This window comes from Colletotrichum paranaense (assembly GCF_030867605.1).
Source record: "Colletotrichum paranaense strain IMI 384185 chromosome Unknown Scaffold_10.1, whole genome shotgun sequence".
Classification (NCBI taxonomy): Eukaryota; Fungi; Ascomycota; class Sordariomycetes; order Glomerellales; family Glomerellaceae; genus Colletotrichum; species Colletotrichum paranaense.
In genome coordinates this window covers 1190981-1209270 of record NW_026848968.1, presented here as the reverse complement: position 1 = coordinate 1209270, position 18290 = coordinate 1190981, and the positions used below count along the sequence as shown (strand labels likewise).

Sequence of the window (18290 nt, the reverse complement as noted above, 5' to 3'; positions counted from 1 at the left end):
AACGTGAGATCTCGATCTGGATTGTAACGCAACAGACTTAGCTGAGGTTGAGTACTTGCACTTCACTGGTACAGTACCTCTAGTCAAGTACTGAGTCACTCGTCAAATACAATCGCAGCTAGAATGATCTATATCAGATTATCCAAAGTTAACGCTATAGCTAGAAACGATAAAATGCCCTAAAAGCTTCGAAGAGCTGACTGTCCAGGGTCTACCTAGTATGCATGGCTCTATACTGAAATGGCGCTCGCAAACTTCGAGTCGTTCTCAGCATCCACCTGGCCTGCCACGCCGGACTGGCGTGAACATGTTTCGGTCCGAACCCCAACTCTATTCCGAAGCAGCTTTAAACACCAACTACATGTAACTGGCTCACAGCAAAGGATCCTCCATAAAAGTGTGAAGCAAGCACCACAAACATCGGCTGTTGGCTGACCTGAGAGATTCTGAGAGCCGGTAAAGTACGTGCAGTGAGGTGTGGAGAGCCCAGCGGTGATGTTTCTCACCACTATTTCCTGGCGTAGACAAGGCGATTCGGAGCATCTTGGGTGACCACAGTGTGCGCACCGACATAATTGGGAGAACCAAATTGTGAACTGAAGGACTCCGTGTGACTCGAATTAGTGGCAGCGATCGGCACTTGGGCTAGACGTGCATGCTTCTGTAACGCGACAACCCCAGATTTGACCACACGCAACCTTGCTTGACTGCTACTTGAACTGAAGCTCATACTCAATACTTCGCAATAAAGTGAGTTGACCGGCAGCCGACGCTTTACTACCAAGACTTCAAGGATGAAAAGCTCCGGTTCTTAAACCACGCATCGCATCAGCGCACAGCGACGTCACCCAAGCACATCTGATGCTAGCAGGGGGTCAAGGCAATCAAGAACGACAAGCAAATAAGGGCGCTTCATCCTCGATATCGTTTGCGCTTCTTATCTCTAGTGTCTTGAAACTGCCAGGGCGCCACGAGATAAACCTGCTTGCCCACGCGTCCACCCACAGACACTGACATTCTGCGGCTCGCGTTTTGACGTATGACGAAATGACTTTGATTTCATATTAATAGCGAGTGCACTCTTAACTTCCCACGATGGCATTTGTAGTCTTTCGTACATTAATTGTTTTTCATCCGACGACTGGAGCCTCACTAAACCCTCTAACTGCCTAAGTGGTGATATTGCCGTCAATTACAGCAATCCGAAGGCCACAGGTTAAGGTGCGACAATATTGGTAAAGTCGGCATTATGGGCGATCTAGGTAACTTGCAACGTACTTCATACGTCTCAATTGCCCACTGACGACTCCTCAGGACATGAACAGCAGGCGACTCGCGAAAATGACATCATGTTCCAGGCTTTTGAATGGAATATTCCAGCGGATCAACAGCACTGGAAACGCCTGAAAGAGGCAGTACCGAAGCTCAAGGCCATCGGAGTCGACAACATTTGGCTTCCGCCGGGTTGCAAAGCACAGTCAGCGGAGGGCAACGGATATGATATTTACGATCTTTACGATCTGGGCGAGTTCGACCAAAAAGGCGGCAAGTCGACGAAATGGGGACCAAAAGAGGACTTGATTGAGCTTTGCAAGGCGGCCAAAGAGAATGGAATCGGGGTCTACTGGGACGCAGTACTGAACCACAAGGCTGGAGCTGACAAGACGGAGCGGTGCCGCGTTGTCGAGGTTGACGAGAACGATCGCAACAAAGAGACATCCGAGCCCTACGAGATCGAAGGATGGTTGGGTTTTAACTTTCCGGGTCGAGGAGACAAATACTCCAGCATGAAGTGGCACTGGGAGCACTTTGGTGGCACCGATTGGAACCAGGAGAATGAGCGCAAGTCCATCTATAAGATCATGGGTGACCACAAAGAATGGTCTCGGTCTGTTGGCGACGAGCAGGGTAATGCCGACTACATGATGTTTGCCGACATTGACTACTCACACCCTGAGGTCCAAGACGACGTCAAGAACTGGGGGACATGGATCACCAAGGAATTAGGTCTCAGGGGCTTCCGTCTCGACGCTGTGCAACACTTCAGTCAGCGGTTCACGAACGAGTGGATCGATAACTTGCGAGATGAGTGCGGTAAAGACATGTTCATCGTCGGCGAGTTCTGGACCGCGGAGACCGAGCCGATGAAGGAGTGGCTGGAAACGATGGACCACAAATTCTCCCTTTACGACGCGCCTCTCGTCTACAACTTCAGTCAAATCAGCACCACCGAAGGCGGTGATTTGAGAAAAGTCTTCGATGGCAGTCTTGTACAAGAGAAGCCCATCAATGCGGTCACTGTGGTAATGAACCACGACACACAACCAGGTCAAACCATGGACACGAAGATTGAAGGCTTCTTCAAACCCCTCGCGTACTCTCTCATCTTGCTCCGTCAGGAGGGCTATCCCTGTCCCTTTTATGGGGATCTATACGGGATGAAGAAGGACTCGGAGCCGCCATCCTGCGGGGGAAAGCTTGCTGACTTGATGCTTGCTCGTAAGCTTTATGCATACGGTTCTCAGGAGGATTACTGGGATGATGCGAATTGTATTGGTTTCGTGAGGCGTGCAACCTGGGACAAACCTGACGGGCTTGCCTGTGTGATGAGCAACAAGGGCCCTGGCGACATTCGCATGGCGGTTGGCCAGGAACACATCGGTGAGAGGTGGACCGATTTGCTAGGCTGGGAGGCCGGCGAGGTGGTCATTGACGATGAGGGATTTGGCATCTTCAAGTGTCCAGGCGTCTCGGTATCTGTATGGGTTAACAAAGATGCTCAAGGTCGTGAAAGGTTTCCTACCAACTTTGATTCGAACATCTATCAGGAATAGATGGACGAATCGTAGTTGTATAGGTAAGGTATTTACTGAGGCAGTCAGATGTTAGAAAGATGTTCCAGTTTCGATGACAGCAAACTCCCCTTAAACAGCTTCATTAATAAAATCTTCAGACTCCTGTTAAACTCATGCTTCATATGTGAGCCTGTGAAGTCAGCTATTGCATATGGAGTAAGTCTTCATGCGACGCGAAGACATCTATGATGTGAGAACAACATCTCATAGCTTGGGTGGAATAGTAGGAGCTCGCAAGCTTGAGTTCACAGAACGGGTTGACTCCGGGTGTAGTCCCTCTCAGCAATGTCCATCTGCGCGACATCTCAAAATATATTGAGGCACTTGGTCATGACCACTCACCTAACCACCTAACTCATCAACTTTCCTTCATAGTGGAGAAAATACAACGTTGCGGCTTCACCAGATTCTGCTTTCGGACTCGGACGCCGCGCACATTTTTGGCCCACGTGTCGCTCGCGAGGGAAACTCATCCCGGATTCCGTTAAGAACCACCGCCTTAGATCGCGCCACCACAGGCATCCTGATGAATTCTCATCTTGGTTCGGATTGGTCAAACTTTCCGTGACATCGTATCTCGGCAAGTAAAGGTTTAGAGGTAAATCCGCCGGACACAATCCGAGCCCGCAGGCCATTCTGGCCTCCATCCCCCCAGCTGTGTGGAGGCCGGAATACACTCCGTCAGTTGACGTTCAAGCCTCTCTGGAATCCAGCATAGTTTGAGTTGGTCAGTAGATCCCGTTCCTTACTTTGATTCCTAAATCTGTGACTAAACTCTGACATACTTTTCGGCTTGCTACATGTGGTAATGCGAAGAGCGACGGACAGTCCGACAAACAGCGGAAGATCAACGTGATGTCATTCGGGCCCGGCTTCTGGGACGTTCGACAGCCACCGCCTCAACCGAGGCGCCGCTTGCATCAGTCTTGACACTCATGGGGATTAAAGCGACTGACTCCGAGACGAATTCTTTGCCTAATTGGTGTTGAAGGTCTTGGTCCTTTCCAGATTCAGTGTTGGTGAGGTCGGTTGCGCTGGCTTATGCCCAGACCGGCGTAGCCCAGCGTGGGGCTCGTCTTTGGTCTAGATGTTGGAGGCAATTGTGCTGGAGAAACGCCAATCAAGTTGGCCATGTGTCAAGGCTGAACTACACAAATGCCTAGCTCAGGATTTTGCCAGGAAGCAGCATCACCGAATCGAGATCAAGTGTGGCTAGAAAGTACCTGGACCCTTCTAAGGTGGCAGAATAATTCAGGCGAAAGTTGTCAAGAAATTCAACTTTTACCACATCGCAAGCTTTGGAGGAATCATGGGTGAAACATGAGTCGAATCGCGACCAATAACCCCCAATTCATTTACAGCGTAAGGAAGCTGAGCCCTGGCCAATTATTGCCGAAAAATATATCCGATTCGGGCGATCGTAAAAGACATAAGCATCTAAGATCCTTTCTCAGCCTCCTGCTCAAGAAGCTTGACCCTGACTGGAGGGACGGGAGCATCGGGTGGCTGCCGGCAGTGCGCCATGACAAACACAAAATGTCAAAAAATAGCACATCAGAGTGACCAGACAGCGCCAGCAAGGCACCCAGATGGAAGCCTGCGCGCCCCCCTGTAAGTCGTAAGCCAAGCCACCATGGTTGATGGGGAGCCTAAAGCGGTCTAGGGCACTGACATCCCCGTGGAAAACCCGACGATGGCGCCCTCGAGAGAGCTTCGTTGTTGTTCAATTTTGATGAGCTGTTTGGGAGTGTGGGGATACGGCTTTGCCCTATGAGGCCCTGTGTGCGAGGATCTTGCTGTTGATCCAATGTTGCTACCGAAGTTCAGGTTTTCCCTGCAGCCGGATCTCTGAATCTCCGGTTCTGACACCCGCACCGGCGCGTGTTCATCTTTCGCGACAGATGGCCTACTTAGCCTTTGAGGATTATCTAGACGTCGGCTGCGAAAGAGACCATGATGTCACTTCAAGTTACGTGATCTTCATTGTGCCTCCCTACCTTAACTGCCATGAAGCTCTTGGTCAGTAAAATCAGGCCCTAGGCCTGCCACTGACTCGAGTACCTTATTCAACCATAGGTAAACGTAATATCGACTGTCTACACCATCGGGATGAAATCCCTTCAACTTCTGTGTACGCCGACTGGCTGTTTAGCTCTCGATGTTTGGACGGAAATAAGCAATGGGCGGCAATCTACCTCGGACGAAACCAACAGTACTTTAGCATCAGTTTTGAGCCGACTAACCACAGACCTGGACTTTCAATCATAAAGTCTCACATCATTTGGGCCAATTCCACAGTCATTCGATTTGTGGGAAATTGACATGACTGGAGTTCTTCGTGGTGGACAAATCAACGATGACTTTGCTATGGACCCCATACTGTTGACGGTGGGACGCCTTTGCTTGCTGATGCTTGTTCAGCTAATGCCGTTGCGGCGATCCTGGAGGATTATGGCTCCACGTGTTAGCGCACCGCGCTTCGGGGGTACCCCAACGCGTCTGTTGCATTCCTTCTATGTTTACCCTGTGTACTCCGTACGGCTGGCGCAATGGCGAAGCGAAGATTCGGTTAGGAGCTCGCACGCAGACGTTTGCGGCGCATCTTCTGGGGGCACTGCGAGCAATTCATCTGAAGAAAGAATCATTTCTCTGTAATTCGATGGCTTCTGTCCACAAGTATCCGTACTTACCGTAAGAACGATACCCGCACCATTCAGTGATTAAAGCACACAGTCACCGTGGTTCCTTAAGTCTCGGGACCTTATGATTTAACCACCATGGCCCCGTCGGGATACATGGAGTGAAGCGTCGTCCGCCGAAGGATTCAATGAAGTATCATCCATCAAAGAAGCCGTTCGACCACTATCGCTATTCCAGGAAACCGAAGAACAAGGTGACCGGGTTGGGGGGGCTGTGAGGAACGCCGCCCCGGCGCCAGCATGCAGGCTAGTCTTCTTAGCGTAGACCCCGGCAAGCCTTGTTTTCTTACTCCAAAGGTGAGCCCGTCCCGTCGTGCCTAACACACAGCCTCACCTCGCCTGTTTAGGCTACTCGTTATTCTATTATGAATCCCCGAACACGCTTGTCTGATGTCGAGGCTGGGGAAAGGAGGAGACCTAGCTGTCGCTCAAATCGACGGTCATCATGGCGACCGGGGGTTTGATATAAGACCCGACGCTTCTTCCAGACTTTATTCCAAGCCAGCGAGAATCTGAATAGCATCTACAGCGTCCCGGATTATCATCCTACTTACTTGTTCGTAAAACTATTTGTTACCGGTTGTCGAGATGCGATCATCGTTCACCTGGGCACTAGCCCTCGCAGGAGCTGCTTCCGCAAAGCCTACGCAGACAACCTCGCAGGCAACACATACCGGACACCATGCGACTTCAACACCCGCAAACGCATGTGCCGTTGCACAAGCAGCCGCAGAGTCGTTCCTCTCATCCAGACCCAGCGCAACAGCAGCTGCGATAAAGCCTTCAATCGCGTACGAGTGTCTTAAGTCAATCCCTGTTGATAAGCAGAATGACCTGGATCTTCTCAACTACATCGAGCCATACATCAACTTCCAAAGCACCTTGGAGCCCCTAGCGAATCCTCCGCAAGGCTATCTCGTTCCCGGTGTGGATGTTATTGGGGGACTCGGCCAGATCCGAGCCCGTGTGATGAAAGACAAGTACAAGAGCCAGATCGAGTTTGCGCTCGATATCAAGCGGCTGGTAGGTCTTGATCGTCATGAAATCCGCAGTCTTGGCTGCCTTTTCAACAAGCTCTGACATTCACTAGTTTACCCAAGCTTCTGATGGCCACTTCAACTACAACCCGGCCCTTCTCAACCTCTTCACGTTCCGCAGTCTGAACAACCTTGTTTCCGTTTCTGATGACGGTCTCAGCGTTCCGAGAGTGTATCTCATCAGTGACTTCCTCAAGTCTTATGTCAATGACACTGATGTCTATGATATCAAGAGCATCGATGATGTCCCAATCACTGAGTGGCTTGAGGCGCAGTCTGCCCGAGTCCTCACCCAGGATCCTGACGCCAAATACAACTCCCTCTTCAACACCAACCCTGCCACGGAGTTCCAAGGTGTTGGCAACGAATTTGTTTTACGCTTCCCTGGGCATTGCCCGGACAAGCAGGTGATTAAGTTCACCAACGGCACCGAGTACGTTGATCAGCTCGTAGCCATTGTCGGTGAATCGTTGGTCGAGTATCTCAGCAGTGTCGAGGCCATTCACTCCAAGGTGGAGCTGCCCCCAACCAGCACCAGCTCTGTTGCGTCCTCCTCGTCCGCTACGTCCTCATCCACCTCCAGCGCAACACCTACCACGACCCAGATCCCGGGATACCCGTTGCCAGTGTCCAAGCACGCCAGTGACTGGATCTCTACGTACTTCCTCAACGGTTCCTATGGGGACACCGCCGTCCTAGCCGTGTCTTCTTTCGCTCCGTCCGATATCGACACTGCAAACAGTACCTTTGAAATTGCTGAGGCTAGACGTGTTGTTGATGTCTTCCTAAAGAAGGCTAAGGAGGCAGGCAAGAAGAAGCTCGTCATCGACCTCCAGGCCAATGGTGGTGGATTCATTGCCGCGGGTTTCCAGCTCTACAACCAGCTTTTCCCTAAGACCACAGATATCTGGGATGGAAACCGTATTCGTGCTCACGAGGCCTTTGACGCTATTGGACTGACCGCCCAAGAAGCTTCTCCCGATACTCTGGCAGACTTGGTTTCGAACGCACTCAACGATAAGCTTGAGCCCTTCAATACTTGGGAAGACCTCTACGGCCCGGAAGTGATTGCCGGACAGAATGTCACAAATCTATTGCGCTACAACCAGACTCGCATTGGTTACCCCAAGAGCACCGGGGACCAGGTCTTCCTGCCAGAAAACATTGTTGTCATCACCGACGGCATCTGCGCCTCTACTTGCACCATCTTCACGGGTCTCTTGGTTAGAGAACAGGGCGTCCGCACGATTGCCTTGGGAGGTCGCCCATCGGAGGCTCCGATGCAAGCCATCGGCGGTGTCGAGGGTTCAGAAGTCCTCGACTGGCCGTCTTTGCAGGCTGCTATCATGCAGGTTGCCAGCGACGCCATTGCTGCTAACGAGACCGACATTCTCGAGGCAGCATTTGATGTCCTCCCTGACCTGGGCGACCCTCCTCTGCTTCCCACTCTCGCCAAGTCAGGTGGCAGTTTTAACTACCGTAACGCTTACGCTCGTAAGCGTCCGGATGGGTTCCCAGAGCAGTTCATTTATGAGGCTGCCAACTGTCGTTTGTTCTACACTTCGGATATGCTTACCAACATTACCGAGATCTGGACCCGCTCCGCCGACTCTGCATGGAACAAGGCCAAGTGCGTCGCCGGATCGACTGTCAGCAATGACGGTATCATCAGCAACGACATTCTGCCTTACAGTGACAAGGTAATTGGCATGAACTTGGAGTATAAGGGACCTGGTAGCCTGTCGTACAAGGGCCCCTACGAGCCTCCTTCTCCTTATGTCCAGAAACACACCAACAGCAAGCGTTCCATTGTCGAGCAGCTCAATGTTCCCGAGAACTTTGTCTATGAACCCACCAAGCACAAGATTGGTGATCTGAAGGAGTATCTTGCTCAGAACATGCCGGAAGACTTCAAATACGAGCAGAAGGATAAGATTGCGATCAGCCACACTCACTCTGACCGGGCTTAATTGAGTCGAGGGTTTGGAGGGAAATGATTATGAATGAATGCTGCAGGAGGATGGTCGTCAATCCGCTGCTTTTGTACCTATTTAGCCACTCGTTGATACCCAATGGATTGAACGCCCCGTTGAGATCAGAGTCCCCTGATCAATGTGCCAGAGACTTTAACCCGTGAAATCATTGCAAATCCTGCGAGACGAATCTATGAACCGCGTGTCCGAAGATACTCCGGATTCGAAGTTCCATAAAAATTTGCCCAGGCGCTGAACCCAAATCAACGCAAACATTCTCACAGAATTATCGCCGTTCCTGCATTTGGCTTTTTTGAGGGTAGTCGAAGCTCTAGAGTCCAACGTTGCCGAAAATGTCTACCGAGTCGCAGTGCTGAATGAAGAGCTTTCAACAGCCCAACATGGCATGAGTTCAGCGAAAAGCAGCCTAAGTCACATATCTACACATGCTCTGCTCAAGTATGCCGCTAAGGACTAGTCAAAACTTACAATGGCATAGTCCATATTCGTATCATGTGCGACATGTAGAAACATTGCTCGGGCAGCGAGCCAGTTCCACGGCTCGGGGTCTAATTGTCGACAGCTTCAATTGTGATACAACTAAGTAAGCTCTTAGTCGGATCAAGTTCCCTCTCAAATCTTTTTCGTTATCTTTCTGAGTTACGCACCTTACCGGCGTGAGCGATCTAGGAATGGATTCACTTTCGACGAAGCCATCGCTCTCGGTCTTCGACTAACTATCTGATGTGAATTGAGGTACGCGTATCTCAACAAATTTTTACTCTGTAAAACTACAAGATCGTAATGAAACCATAAAAATCTTGGCCTGTTACGCGGCTTTCTCTTTCTGCTCATTCCTGATTTTGCGTTCTTAAAGTTCCATCATATATAACTCATTGCACCGTGGGGTCTCATTGCAGGTATGGTGTCCATCTTACCAGTGATGTCCAGGTCAAGGACTGGCATGATCTCTACAATTCCCATGGAGCTCTACGTATCTCGGCAAAGTCCAAATCGGGCTGTGACTTCTGTGTTAAGGAATCCCCGCCGGGCTCAAGAACGCGACTCATGCTAACCTCTCGTAACCTGACACGACGAGGCCTTTTTCGAGCGAACATAATGGCTCGGGCTGTGGAATTGCAATTAAGCTTTTCGAGCCTCGGCACACACAACCGACTAAGAAAGTGACATCCTTCCTTGAGAGAGATCCCGGCCATACAGTGAGTACACTTTCTCTACTTGACATCGAACTGGCTTCACGTGTTTCGTCTCATTGAGCAAGTTTGACGATTTTGCTCCAATGCCAGTTCACAACATTTGACCTTATTTGGTAGCAGTACGTGTTGAGCATTCAATCCTGAGAACGTAAAAAAAGCTTAATGTGAATACAGCCTGAACTTCTGCCCATGTCCTTGGGACGTTACGTTGACAGAGACTCCCACCAACCAAAACAGCCACGTGTAAGTGCGGAACAACGAAACTATGTATCAACATACGCAGTTGAAACGAGTTTATTTGGCCCAAGTAAAGCTCACTGTTTATGTCTCTATTTTGCGAAAATGTCGCTGCTTCATAACGCCTGGGCTTGATGCCAGGAACTCTTGTCACACAACACTATGCTGACATGACTCTTTGCCACTAAGTTAGGTCTAGTTACCCAGAGCCTCATCCCTTTTCCGAGCGAGTATCATGTGAACCTGCCATTTGAGTTCCAACGGCCCATTTCCAATCTCCTCTGTAATCTCTTGCCATTTGGGCGACTTCCATGATGCTTCAGTAAAACCAAAATGCATAGACTCGAGCGATTGCTTCAGCCACTCGACCGAGGCTGAGATCCTCCAGTCCTCGCTATCATCTATGGCAACACGCTCAGATACACCCAGATGACCCACCGGATCTGCTGTCCCATCGAGAGGCTGGTAGTCTTTGGCATACCATTCATCCCCACAGTTGATCTCAATGCGCTTGACATCCTTCCAAACTTCGTCTCTAAGCGGCACACAGTCCATGCCGTGAAACATTTGGCGAGCAGCTCGCTTCCAATTCTCGGTCATCCACTCTTGCTTCAAGAGGTGGGCGGCATGCTCGCCAATGAAAGCTTTGAATGCTGTGTTTGCACTCGTGTTGTTGGTGATTCCCGGAAAAGGGCCGTAAATGACGGCCGCAAAGGTTCCGTTTCCCCGCAGACTCTTTGCGACATTGTCAAGCGTGGGTTCCAGGATAGTCCAGTGCAGTGACTCGCAAGCCATTACGAAGTCAACGCGGTCTCCATCCACCAGGGCTTCCCAGGGGTCTTCCCCGCGACAGTTCCGGTATGAGAAATCGGTCCCAGTGAACCGGTCCCTGAAGCGTGCGCGGCAGTCTTCGATGTTCTTGGCTTGCGGTTCAGTCAGGACGACATGCTTGGGAGCCGAGGGTACGTGCATCAATAGGCCTTCGGCGGCATTGCCGCTGCCGGAGCCGATATCGTGAATGGCATCCAGAGGGCCTTCATGGTAGTTTGTCCAGAGTTTCCACATAGACCTTGGATAGGGAGGCCGGTGATCGACGTAGTGTTTTGCTTCCTTGGCGATGGCCACATTGGGTCGATGGCCGGCATCTAGCTGAGGGGCAGTGAGGGGGGGACTCATTTTCGACAGGGTTCAAACGGGCGCTGTTCTGTTTCTCTGTTGATGGGTCTCCTTATAATGGCCACCCGAGAATGATACGATATGAAGGCCAAATGGTCGATCCGCGTACAATTCTGGGCCCACCGCTTTTTCTTATCCTTGACAATGGTGGTTGGCCTTGTAGTCCTGATTTTCGGACTTGAACGTGGTACCGAGAGAATCCCATCGGACTGGCTGGGCAGAAAGGGAGCAATTCTTGGGTTTGCATGGTCTGTGGTTCTTTCCGTAACCGACGGGTTGCGACGTTACTTCGTAGAGCTAAACACTTTCTGGTCCGAGTCGGATGGGGATGATGGGGTGCAGGCGACTGACTCAATCCACGGTTGCATTGCTTAAACTTTGACGTTTCTGATAATTAGGTGGTAGTAGATAGGCGCGTCTATCGAGTCTTTCAAAGCTTCTTGGCTCTTGAACGAACAGCCACGCACTACTTGAAATAAGTTTTGACAACACTGGAATTAGTGGAAGTTAGTCTCTGATCATGTTTTCAACCCCTGCCTTACCAACGGCACTGCCTGCAAGATTGACAGATGGTTCATAGAAAAACACTGAATTTATAGCGGAAGCGTGATTAGGTTCCTTTGGCCTGGAAGCTCTTGGAAGCTGGCTGAAGAGGCTGTAGCCTCCGCCTCAAAACAAGGCTCATCTACTTGTAGACATGTACCTCAGCTTGCAAGGTGTGAGCGGAAACTCGCGAAGTAAGTGGACTCGGGGCACGCGGATCAAGATGCCCCGGGCACGATTTCACACCATCTTTGATGGAGCTTCATGTACCAGCTGCAAGAGGGGTCAAGCCCATCATTCTGGTTTGATTGCCCTTGCCATCTCTCCCAAGACAGGGCGAGTCATCCACAAAGCCTAAGCCCGTCTGATGTGATGAACACATCCCACCCAGAGCGAATGGTGCAACATTGCCTGTGGGTTACGCGGCGAGGGGAAAGGAAAGTCAAACAAAGTAGTCGCATTAACAACTCTGATTGGCTGACTCCTCAGAATAAGCAAGCATCCCATGCTGTTTTCTATTCTGTTTGTCATATTGTGAGACTTTGATAGAGCTGGTTCCTTGACGAAACAGTCTTATTCTTTAGGATCTGCTGTCAAGCTAGAGAATCTTGGGAAGTCTGAATCTTTCAACTTGGGATGCGCTGGGTCACAGTCATTTCTAACAGAGCTTCAGACCAGGGAGCTGTAACATTCTTGACTGGCGTATTCCACGAGCTACCTATTGGGGAAACCTTGCTCATTTAGCCAAAACCCTGTGTGAGTGTTTGGGTTCGTCCGTTGGTGATATCGCAACGCTACTTACTTAGACCAAGCTTATCTTGCATTCAGCTCGCCATTCTCTTTACAACAAGTGCCGACGCTTTTCTCAACTTGGAACACTGCCGTTCGGTGTTCTTTCTAGAATACTTCAAAGCTTGAGTGCACATTTCTCACGCGAAACCTAAGTAACTCAAGCTATCAACATGCGTCGAATCACACGTCGAAGAGGAGCTTGTCAGGCTTGCAGGTCTAGGAAAGTCCGCTGTGAGTATCTAGACTGGTTAGCATATTGAACTCGTCATGACAGTTTTCAGGCGACGGGGCCGACCCGTGCCTCAATTGTGAGGTAAGAGTAGATTCCCCAGAATGTCCAACTCAGGCCTACGCTAATGATTATTAGCGAAACGGGCAGGCTTGTTACTATCCGCCATTAGCTCCTCGACCAAGAAGAACAAGCGCACCGGGAGCGACCAATCGAACTGCCCCCAACATCCGAAGACTAGGAATCAACACCGACCAGAACTGCCCCGTATACGATGCTTGGCAACAAATGCCCTGTGATACAACCCTTTTGACACCGAACTCAACCGAGGGAACTACGACCAATGGCGGTAAGGTCGATGGTGAAGACTTTACCTGTATGCTCCAGCTATCGCTCTCGGAGGCTTACCCGGACTTGGGGCATGATGGATCGTTGGACTTACTCGATCTACCATTGCCGGGTGAAGACGAGCTTATGGAGCTACTGGAAACGACGCCATCTGATTGTAATTCCGGTGGTGGATTCAACTTTGACTTTACGACTTCGAACACAAAGCAGTTTCCGCAGTCGCCAACCGCTGCACCGTCATTGCCGAATGATAGCCAGCCTCGCACCAGGCCGGAAACAACAAGCCCTCCAGACTATAATACGGTAAGTGAGATTGGGCACGCTTACTAGAAGAACGTTACTGACTCGGACACCGCACAGTTATTTAACTTTGACGAAGCAACGGATGTTCCGCCGCCTGCTTTCAACCCGAAAGAGAAATTACCGATTTCGAATAATGGTACAGTCCACGTCGACTTTTCTGCCGCAAATGTCTATGGCCTCCCTGAGTTCATCTCTCAGGGAGTTAGAGATAGCCCAAGACATGAGACGATCAAGATTGTGAACGGTCTACGGCGAGTTCTGTGCGAGAGTACAGTGGCGTCTAGCGAAGATGGACCACTTGACAGGACGAAAAAGTTTCCTGGAACCGACAGTACTCTTTCAAGATACTGCGATGGTAAGCATTGTTCCACTATTGACCCAACCAAGTCGAGGTAGCTGACATCCTCCACTCAGCATGCTTTGAAGATTGCTGCCCGTAAGTGATTAATATGACACGGGGAAGACGAGCAGAATCGCACGAAACTGATATCATCTTCACACGAATAGTATTGGTGACTTTATGACGAAATCTGCAGTCGAGAGTATCATCAGGCAGTCCAGAGAACCTGAGCCCGACAGATTAGTTTTAGTTTTTGCTGAAGCCATCGTAGCCGTGGGCTTTCACACAGCTTGCCTACGAGATCGGCAAACCCGAAGCGTTGGAGAGTCCCACGAAGCACAGAAGCGCCTCGCATCAGCCTTGTGGCGCTACAAAGACATCCAAAACTGCCCGAGCACGTTACTGAAATTTCAGGTCACTCTGATCATGGTAATTATGATCCGAATTGCGACATATTCGTCATAAATATGGCTGTAGACCCTAACTTGAAGAGCAGGCAGTGATTGCATACGTATGCGAAGAGTCCTTGATTTGGGAGAAAATCACTGCGGCAGTGTGTTGTGCGCGCGACCTTCGTCTCGTTCACGCGGCAAGAGGTCAGCAAACCAGCATGAGCGATCAAGATGAAGAGCTGGCTCAACGGGGAGTTTGGTTTCTCTACAGCCTCGAGACAGACTACGCTATCCATCATGGGATGCTCCCAGTGAGTCCACCAATTGGGTCATTTCGGTCATTTCGGTCAAGGCAACTAACGGCTCGCTAGATACTAGATCTGGGTTGGGGGATCCAGTTTCCGTCGTTCGACAAAGGAGACGACATGATTGCCGTGTCATACACCTTCTCCGAGCTTCTACACTCGGTACTCAAATTTCAGTATAGTCCGAGAGCTCTGAACAAGTCTGCATCGGCATATGATCGTCGCGATCGGCTGCAGGCCAGCTGCCATGTCCTCAATGAATGGCTTAGTGGCCTGCCGACACCTCTCAATGAGGCGAACGATGCCGGGGTTCTCCAAAGTGTAAAGGACGACCGGCAGCTACGGAAGGCATTCCGTGTCTTCTGCATGTACCATCGGGCTGTGTTTTTTATCCATTGCCCATGGATAACACCCATCGCCACAGATGACGCGGATGTGTACGGTGTTGCCGGGCAGACCAGGGAGAGGTGTGTTGAGCGCTGTGTCGAGTCGGCATTTGCAGTTGTTAAGCTCGCAAATAGTGGACTGTTTTGGGAAAAGGGACTTGAAAGGTACGTTGTGCGACCGTGAATTGAGACATAGTTGTTGACGTTGCATGTGTAAAGGGATATAGGATCGTCAAGCATGAAATGGGGCAATATGGGACAGCTTCTCCTAGTATCACTTTGCTTCATTGTTTACTACCTCATTAACGGTGAGAAGGCGAATCGCAAGACAGCAATGCCTTACTTGGCCATTTGTGGAGGCTTGTTTGGAAGATTGAGCCTGGATAGTGATGAGGGTTCTTTGATGGATCATTACCTAGAGCTCATTCAAGTAGTGCGGGCAAGTTGACATATTTCGAAGGACTCATAGCGAGAGCAAGGAAGACATCAGACCCATGACGTCTTCCAGAATAGCGCCTTAACCGAAAATGACAAATCTTCAGGCTGGAAATACGTACATATTCAAGTGTAAATCAAGGTTCAGGAGCGGCCCGCTCAGCTAACCGATTGGTAACCTGTGGGCTGTCAAGACAATCTTGGCTCTTGGCACGAACTAGATACCCAGCTGTAGGAAAGGGAACATCGGCAGGGCCTAGCGGCAAATAAGTTTCCTGGTCAGTTGTATTTCACCTGCTTGGGAATGGCATTTGCCTGAATACGGGGAATATGATCACGAATTGACGCCGGCGGGCGGAAATCAAACAAAGTTCATTGATGGCTATGTTTCGCAACATGAGTTGATATAGACTTTCAACTTACCAAAGTATGATTGCCGTCGCTGTGGAGCCGGCGGGTCAGGTAATCCTTGTAACTCTTCATCGAAGCTCCATTCTAACTAGAACTGTTCGGGCCATTGTGGATACTAAAGTAGATATAGGGATAGATAATATGGATGGCAAGGCCTCTGTCTTAGAAGTTCACCTCCTCCTTTCTCCGCCTGACAAGGACCTTGGTGGTGGGGTTTGCAAGCATGGAAAACCCAAACTCTAGAGGACTGATATTTGTGTTTTCCGCCAGCTTGATATCGTACTTGAGCAAGAGGTGGCACATGACCAGCTTCACAGTATTGGCGCCGAAGAAGCGGCCAGGACAGGCGTGAATGCCGAGGCCGAAACCTAGATGTTCGGGCGAAGTGCTGACTAGCTGGGACGTCTTTTCGCCTTGCTCAGAAGCTTCCCGCAGTCTCAAAAAACGGTATCCATCATAGGCTCGCGGGTTCTTATAGATCTCCGGGTCCCACATCTTTTCCGCATTGATAGCGATGCCAGAATCTTGGGGAAGAACTGTGCCATCCTTGAGGCGGACATCTTCCATGACTCTGCGGCCTAGACCCACTGCAAAGCACGTTAGTTGAGCCTGCCAAAAGTGGCAAAAAGTGCCTGAGTGATGTACAGTAGAATAGTTGATAAAAGAATGGAACAAACGCACCAGCTGCAACGGGCTTAAGGCGCAGAGTTTCCTTGAGAACACTGTCGAGGAGCTTCGTGTTGTAAAGACTCGTAGGTTTCCATTGCCCGTCCCCGAGAACAGACCGGATTTCGTTCCTGAGTGGCTCGAACATCTCTGGGTTCTTGCAAAGATCCATGATGCTCTGGGACATAAGATCGTTACTGGTCAGAATTGCAGAGATGCTGAGGGCCAGCTGCTGATCGGTAGGATCATACTCAACGCCCATTCTTTTCGCTGCCGTCTCATACCAGTCCAGAGCGTCATGATACTCAAGGCTTGGATCTGCTGCCTTCTCTACACGGCGCTTCTCTAGAATAGGCGCGATAATTTGCCGCGCTTCAATTAGCATCGTACGAACTTCTCGGCATTCTGTAAGAAACCAATGAATAGTGCGATAGAGAATCACTGGCCAACGCCTTAAGACTTTCGCAGCATTTGTTGCTTTGTTGGTGTAATTCACTGTGATTTTCAGCCAGTCGGGATTTCGGCACAGCTCTGGGCCAAGAAAAATGACGGAGGACACCCGGGCAACAATTCGAATGATTACGTCGCCAAGAAGAACCTCATGCCATTCTGAAGAGAGGGTAGGGGCTGTCAGAATTCGATGCTGTCGTGCGGGGTTCGTGTTAAAGACTGACCTTCGTTATCGGTCAATATATCACTAAGAGCAGCGTTTGCCTCATCAGACAATGGCTTGTTCAGCTTGGCTAGAATCATGTCTAGATCAGTAAACGAAAATTGACTATCGCTGAGTCCCCAAGACGACATACCAATACCAGCAGGTGTGAGATTCCATTTGATGACATTGTGTAGTATCTCAGTCCCAAGAGCAATGTAAGGCTCGAACCCAGGGATGCCAGCTTGCCAGTACTACAAGAACAGCGCAAAAGTCAATAACCGAGCTCTAATAACAAATTTCATTTAGAGCTTGCCATACCTGGAGCAGAAACTTCGTTGAGTCAAAGCGGGCATCATTTCGAACCTCTGGCATGACGCCGTGGTCGAGAATAATGACACCACCGCCAAGACCGGTATTGACTCTGAAAGGCTTCCCACCAAATTCTTTCAAACCCCGGGCCAACATCGCCCTTCCACTCATGAGATACTCATTTTTCGAGGCATTAATCACCGGGAATGCAGACAACTTATTCTTACGCAGCGAAACGGTCATCACTGAGGCTACCAATATGATAGCCATCAGAAAAGGCACATAGCCGCTGGTCTCCATCGAGCTTGGAAGCCCGAAGTTGGTTAAGTCGACCCATGATGGCCGGGGAGGACTGAGTGTGGTTTGTGTGTTGGTGTTGAGGTAATTGGTCATCGTTGATTGATTGAAGAGCCACTTTCTCACTGTGAAGCTCTAAGAGGCATACGTGGGTGATTGGTTTCAGACTTTGTTAAACTAGCGTGAGCTCTACGCGGGTGGGACGATGAGGACCTAACGACCCCTTCAGCATTCAGCTCACCACACACTTCCACCCATGGCGATTCGCATCTTGGGAACCCAACGCGCTACCTTTCGTGTTCGGCTCCGAGCTACCGGCGCCTTGCCGTCCCTCCGTTTCCCACCGGATCGAGCGGTAAAGTTGACTGGGGTAGTTCGGTCCGAGTGGGCGGAGTCGGGTGTAGCGAGAGGGAGTTCGCGAGTCAACGCACGGTGCTGACAGCCCAGGGATAGCGTCGCGCCGATGTCCCGTTTAGGGTTTCATAAAGCAGTTTCCGAAACCATGTGCCACTTGATGCCACCAACCCCTTTGTTCCAGACTCTCCGGGGTTGTTTCCATCTGCCTTTTCGGAGCAGGAAGAACAAGGAACCCTTTGAGTTACGGTAAGCAACTCTGTGGGAAAAGCCTTCTGGCTAGACGTTGCGAGGCAGGTGAAATGTTTCTACGAACCACAATCTGCTATTC

The 18290-nt window shown here is 50.3% G+C and overlaps 5 protein-coding genes across 5 annotated transcripts; 3 read left to right on the top strand and 2 right to left on the bottom strand.

Moving 5' to 3' along the window:
- Window positions 1-1249: 1249 nt before the first annotated feature.
- On the top strand, window positions 1250-2834 carry CPAR01_12092 (glucan 1,4-alpha-maltohexaosidase; the record flags this gene model as incomplete). Its single annotated transcript, XM_060496350.1, has 2 exons — window positions 1250-1262; window positions 1315-2834. The coding sequence occupies 2 exons, from the start codon at window positions 1250-1252 to the stop codon at window positions 2832-2834; spliced, it is 1533 nt and encodes a 510-aa protein (XP_060345135.1).
- A 2960-nt stretch (window positions 2835-5794) lies between these two features.
- Window positions 5795-8561, top strand: CPAR01_12091 (peptidase S41 family protein; the record flags this gene model as incomplete). Its single annotated transcript, XM_060496349.1, has 3 exons — window positions 5795-5851; window positions 6143-6577; window positions 6645-8561. 3 exons carry the CDS (start codon window positions 5795-5797, stop codon window positions 8559-8561), a joined length of 2409 nt encoding a protein of 802 aa, XP_060345134.1.
- A 1652-nt stretch (window positions 8562-10213) lies between these two features.
- On the bottom strand, window positions 10214-11194 carry CPAR01_12090 (uncharacterized protein; the record flags this gene model as incomplete). The annotated part of the gene is made up of 1 exon (XM_060496348.1): window positions 10214-11194. The coding sequence occupies one exon, from the start codon at window positions 11192-11194 to the stop codon at window positions 10214-10216; it is 981 nt and encodes a 326-aa protein (XP_060345133.1).
- Window positions 11195-12699: 1505 nt separating this feature from the next.
- On the top strand, window positions 12700-15016 carry CPAR01_12089 (uncharacterized protein; the record flags this gene model as incomplete). The annotated part of the gene is made up of 8 exons (XM_060496347.1): window positions 12700-12760; window positions 12811-12842; window positions 12897-13409; window positions 13467-13764; window positions 13824-13845; window positions 13917-14178; window positions 14246-14452; window positions 14513-15016. The coding sequence occupies 8 exons, from the start codon at window positions 12700-12702 to the stop codon at window positions 15014-15016; spliced, it is 1899 nt and encodes a 632-aa protein (XP_060345132.1).
- An 824-nt stretch (window positions 15017-15840) lies between these two features.
- On the bottom strand, window positions 15841-18040 carry CPAR01_12088 (cytochrome P450; the record flags this gene model as incomplete). The annotated part of the gene is made up of 6 exons (XM_060496346.1): window positions 15841-16265; window positions 16360-16971; window positions 17019-17087; window positions 17151-17250; window positions 17318-17730; window positions 17854-18040. Coding segments are annotated over 6 exons (1806 nt in total), but the record flags the coding sequence as incomplete, so codon positions are not given.
- Window positions 18041-18290: the final 250 nt, after the last annotated feature.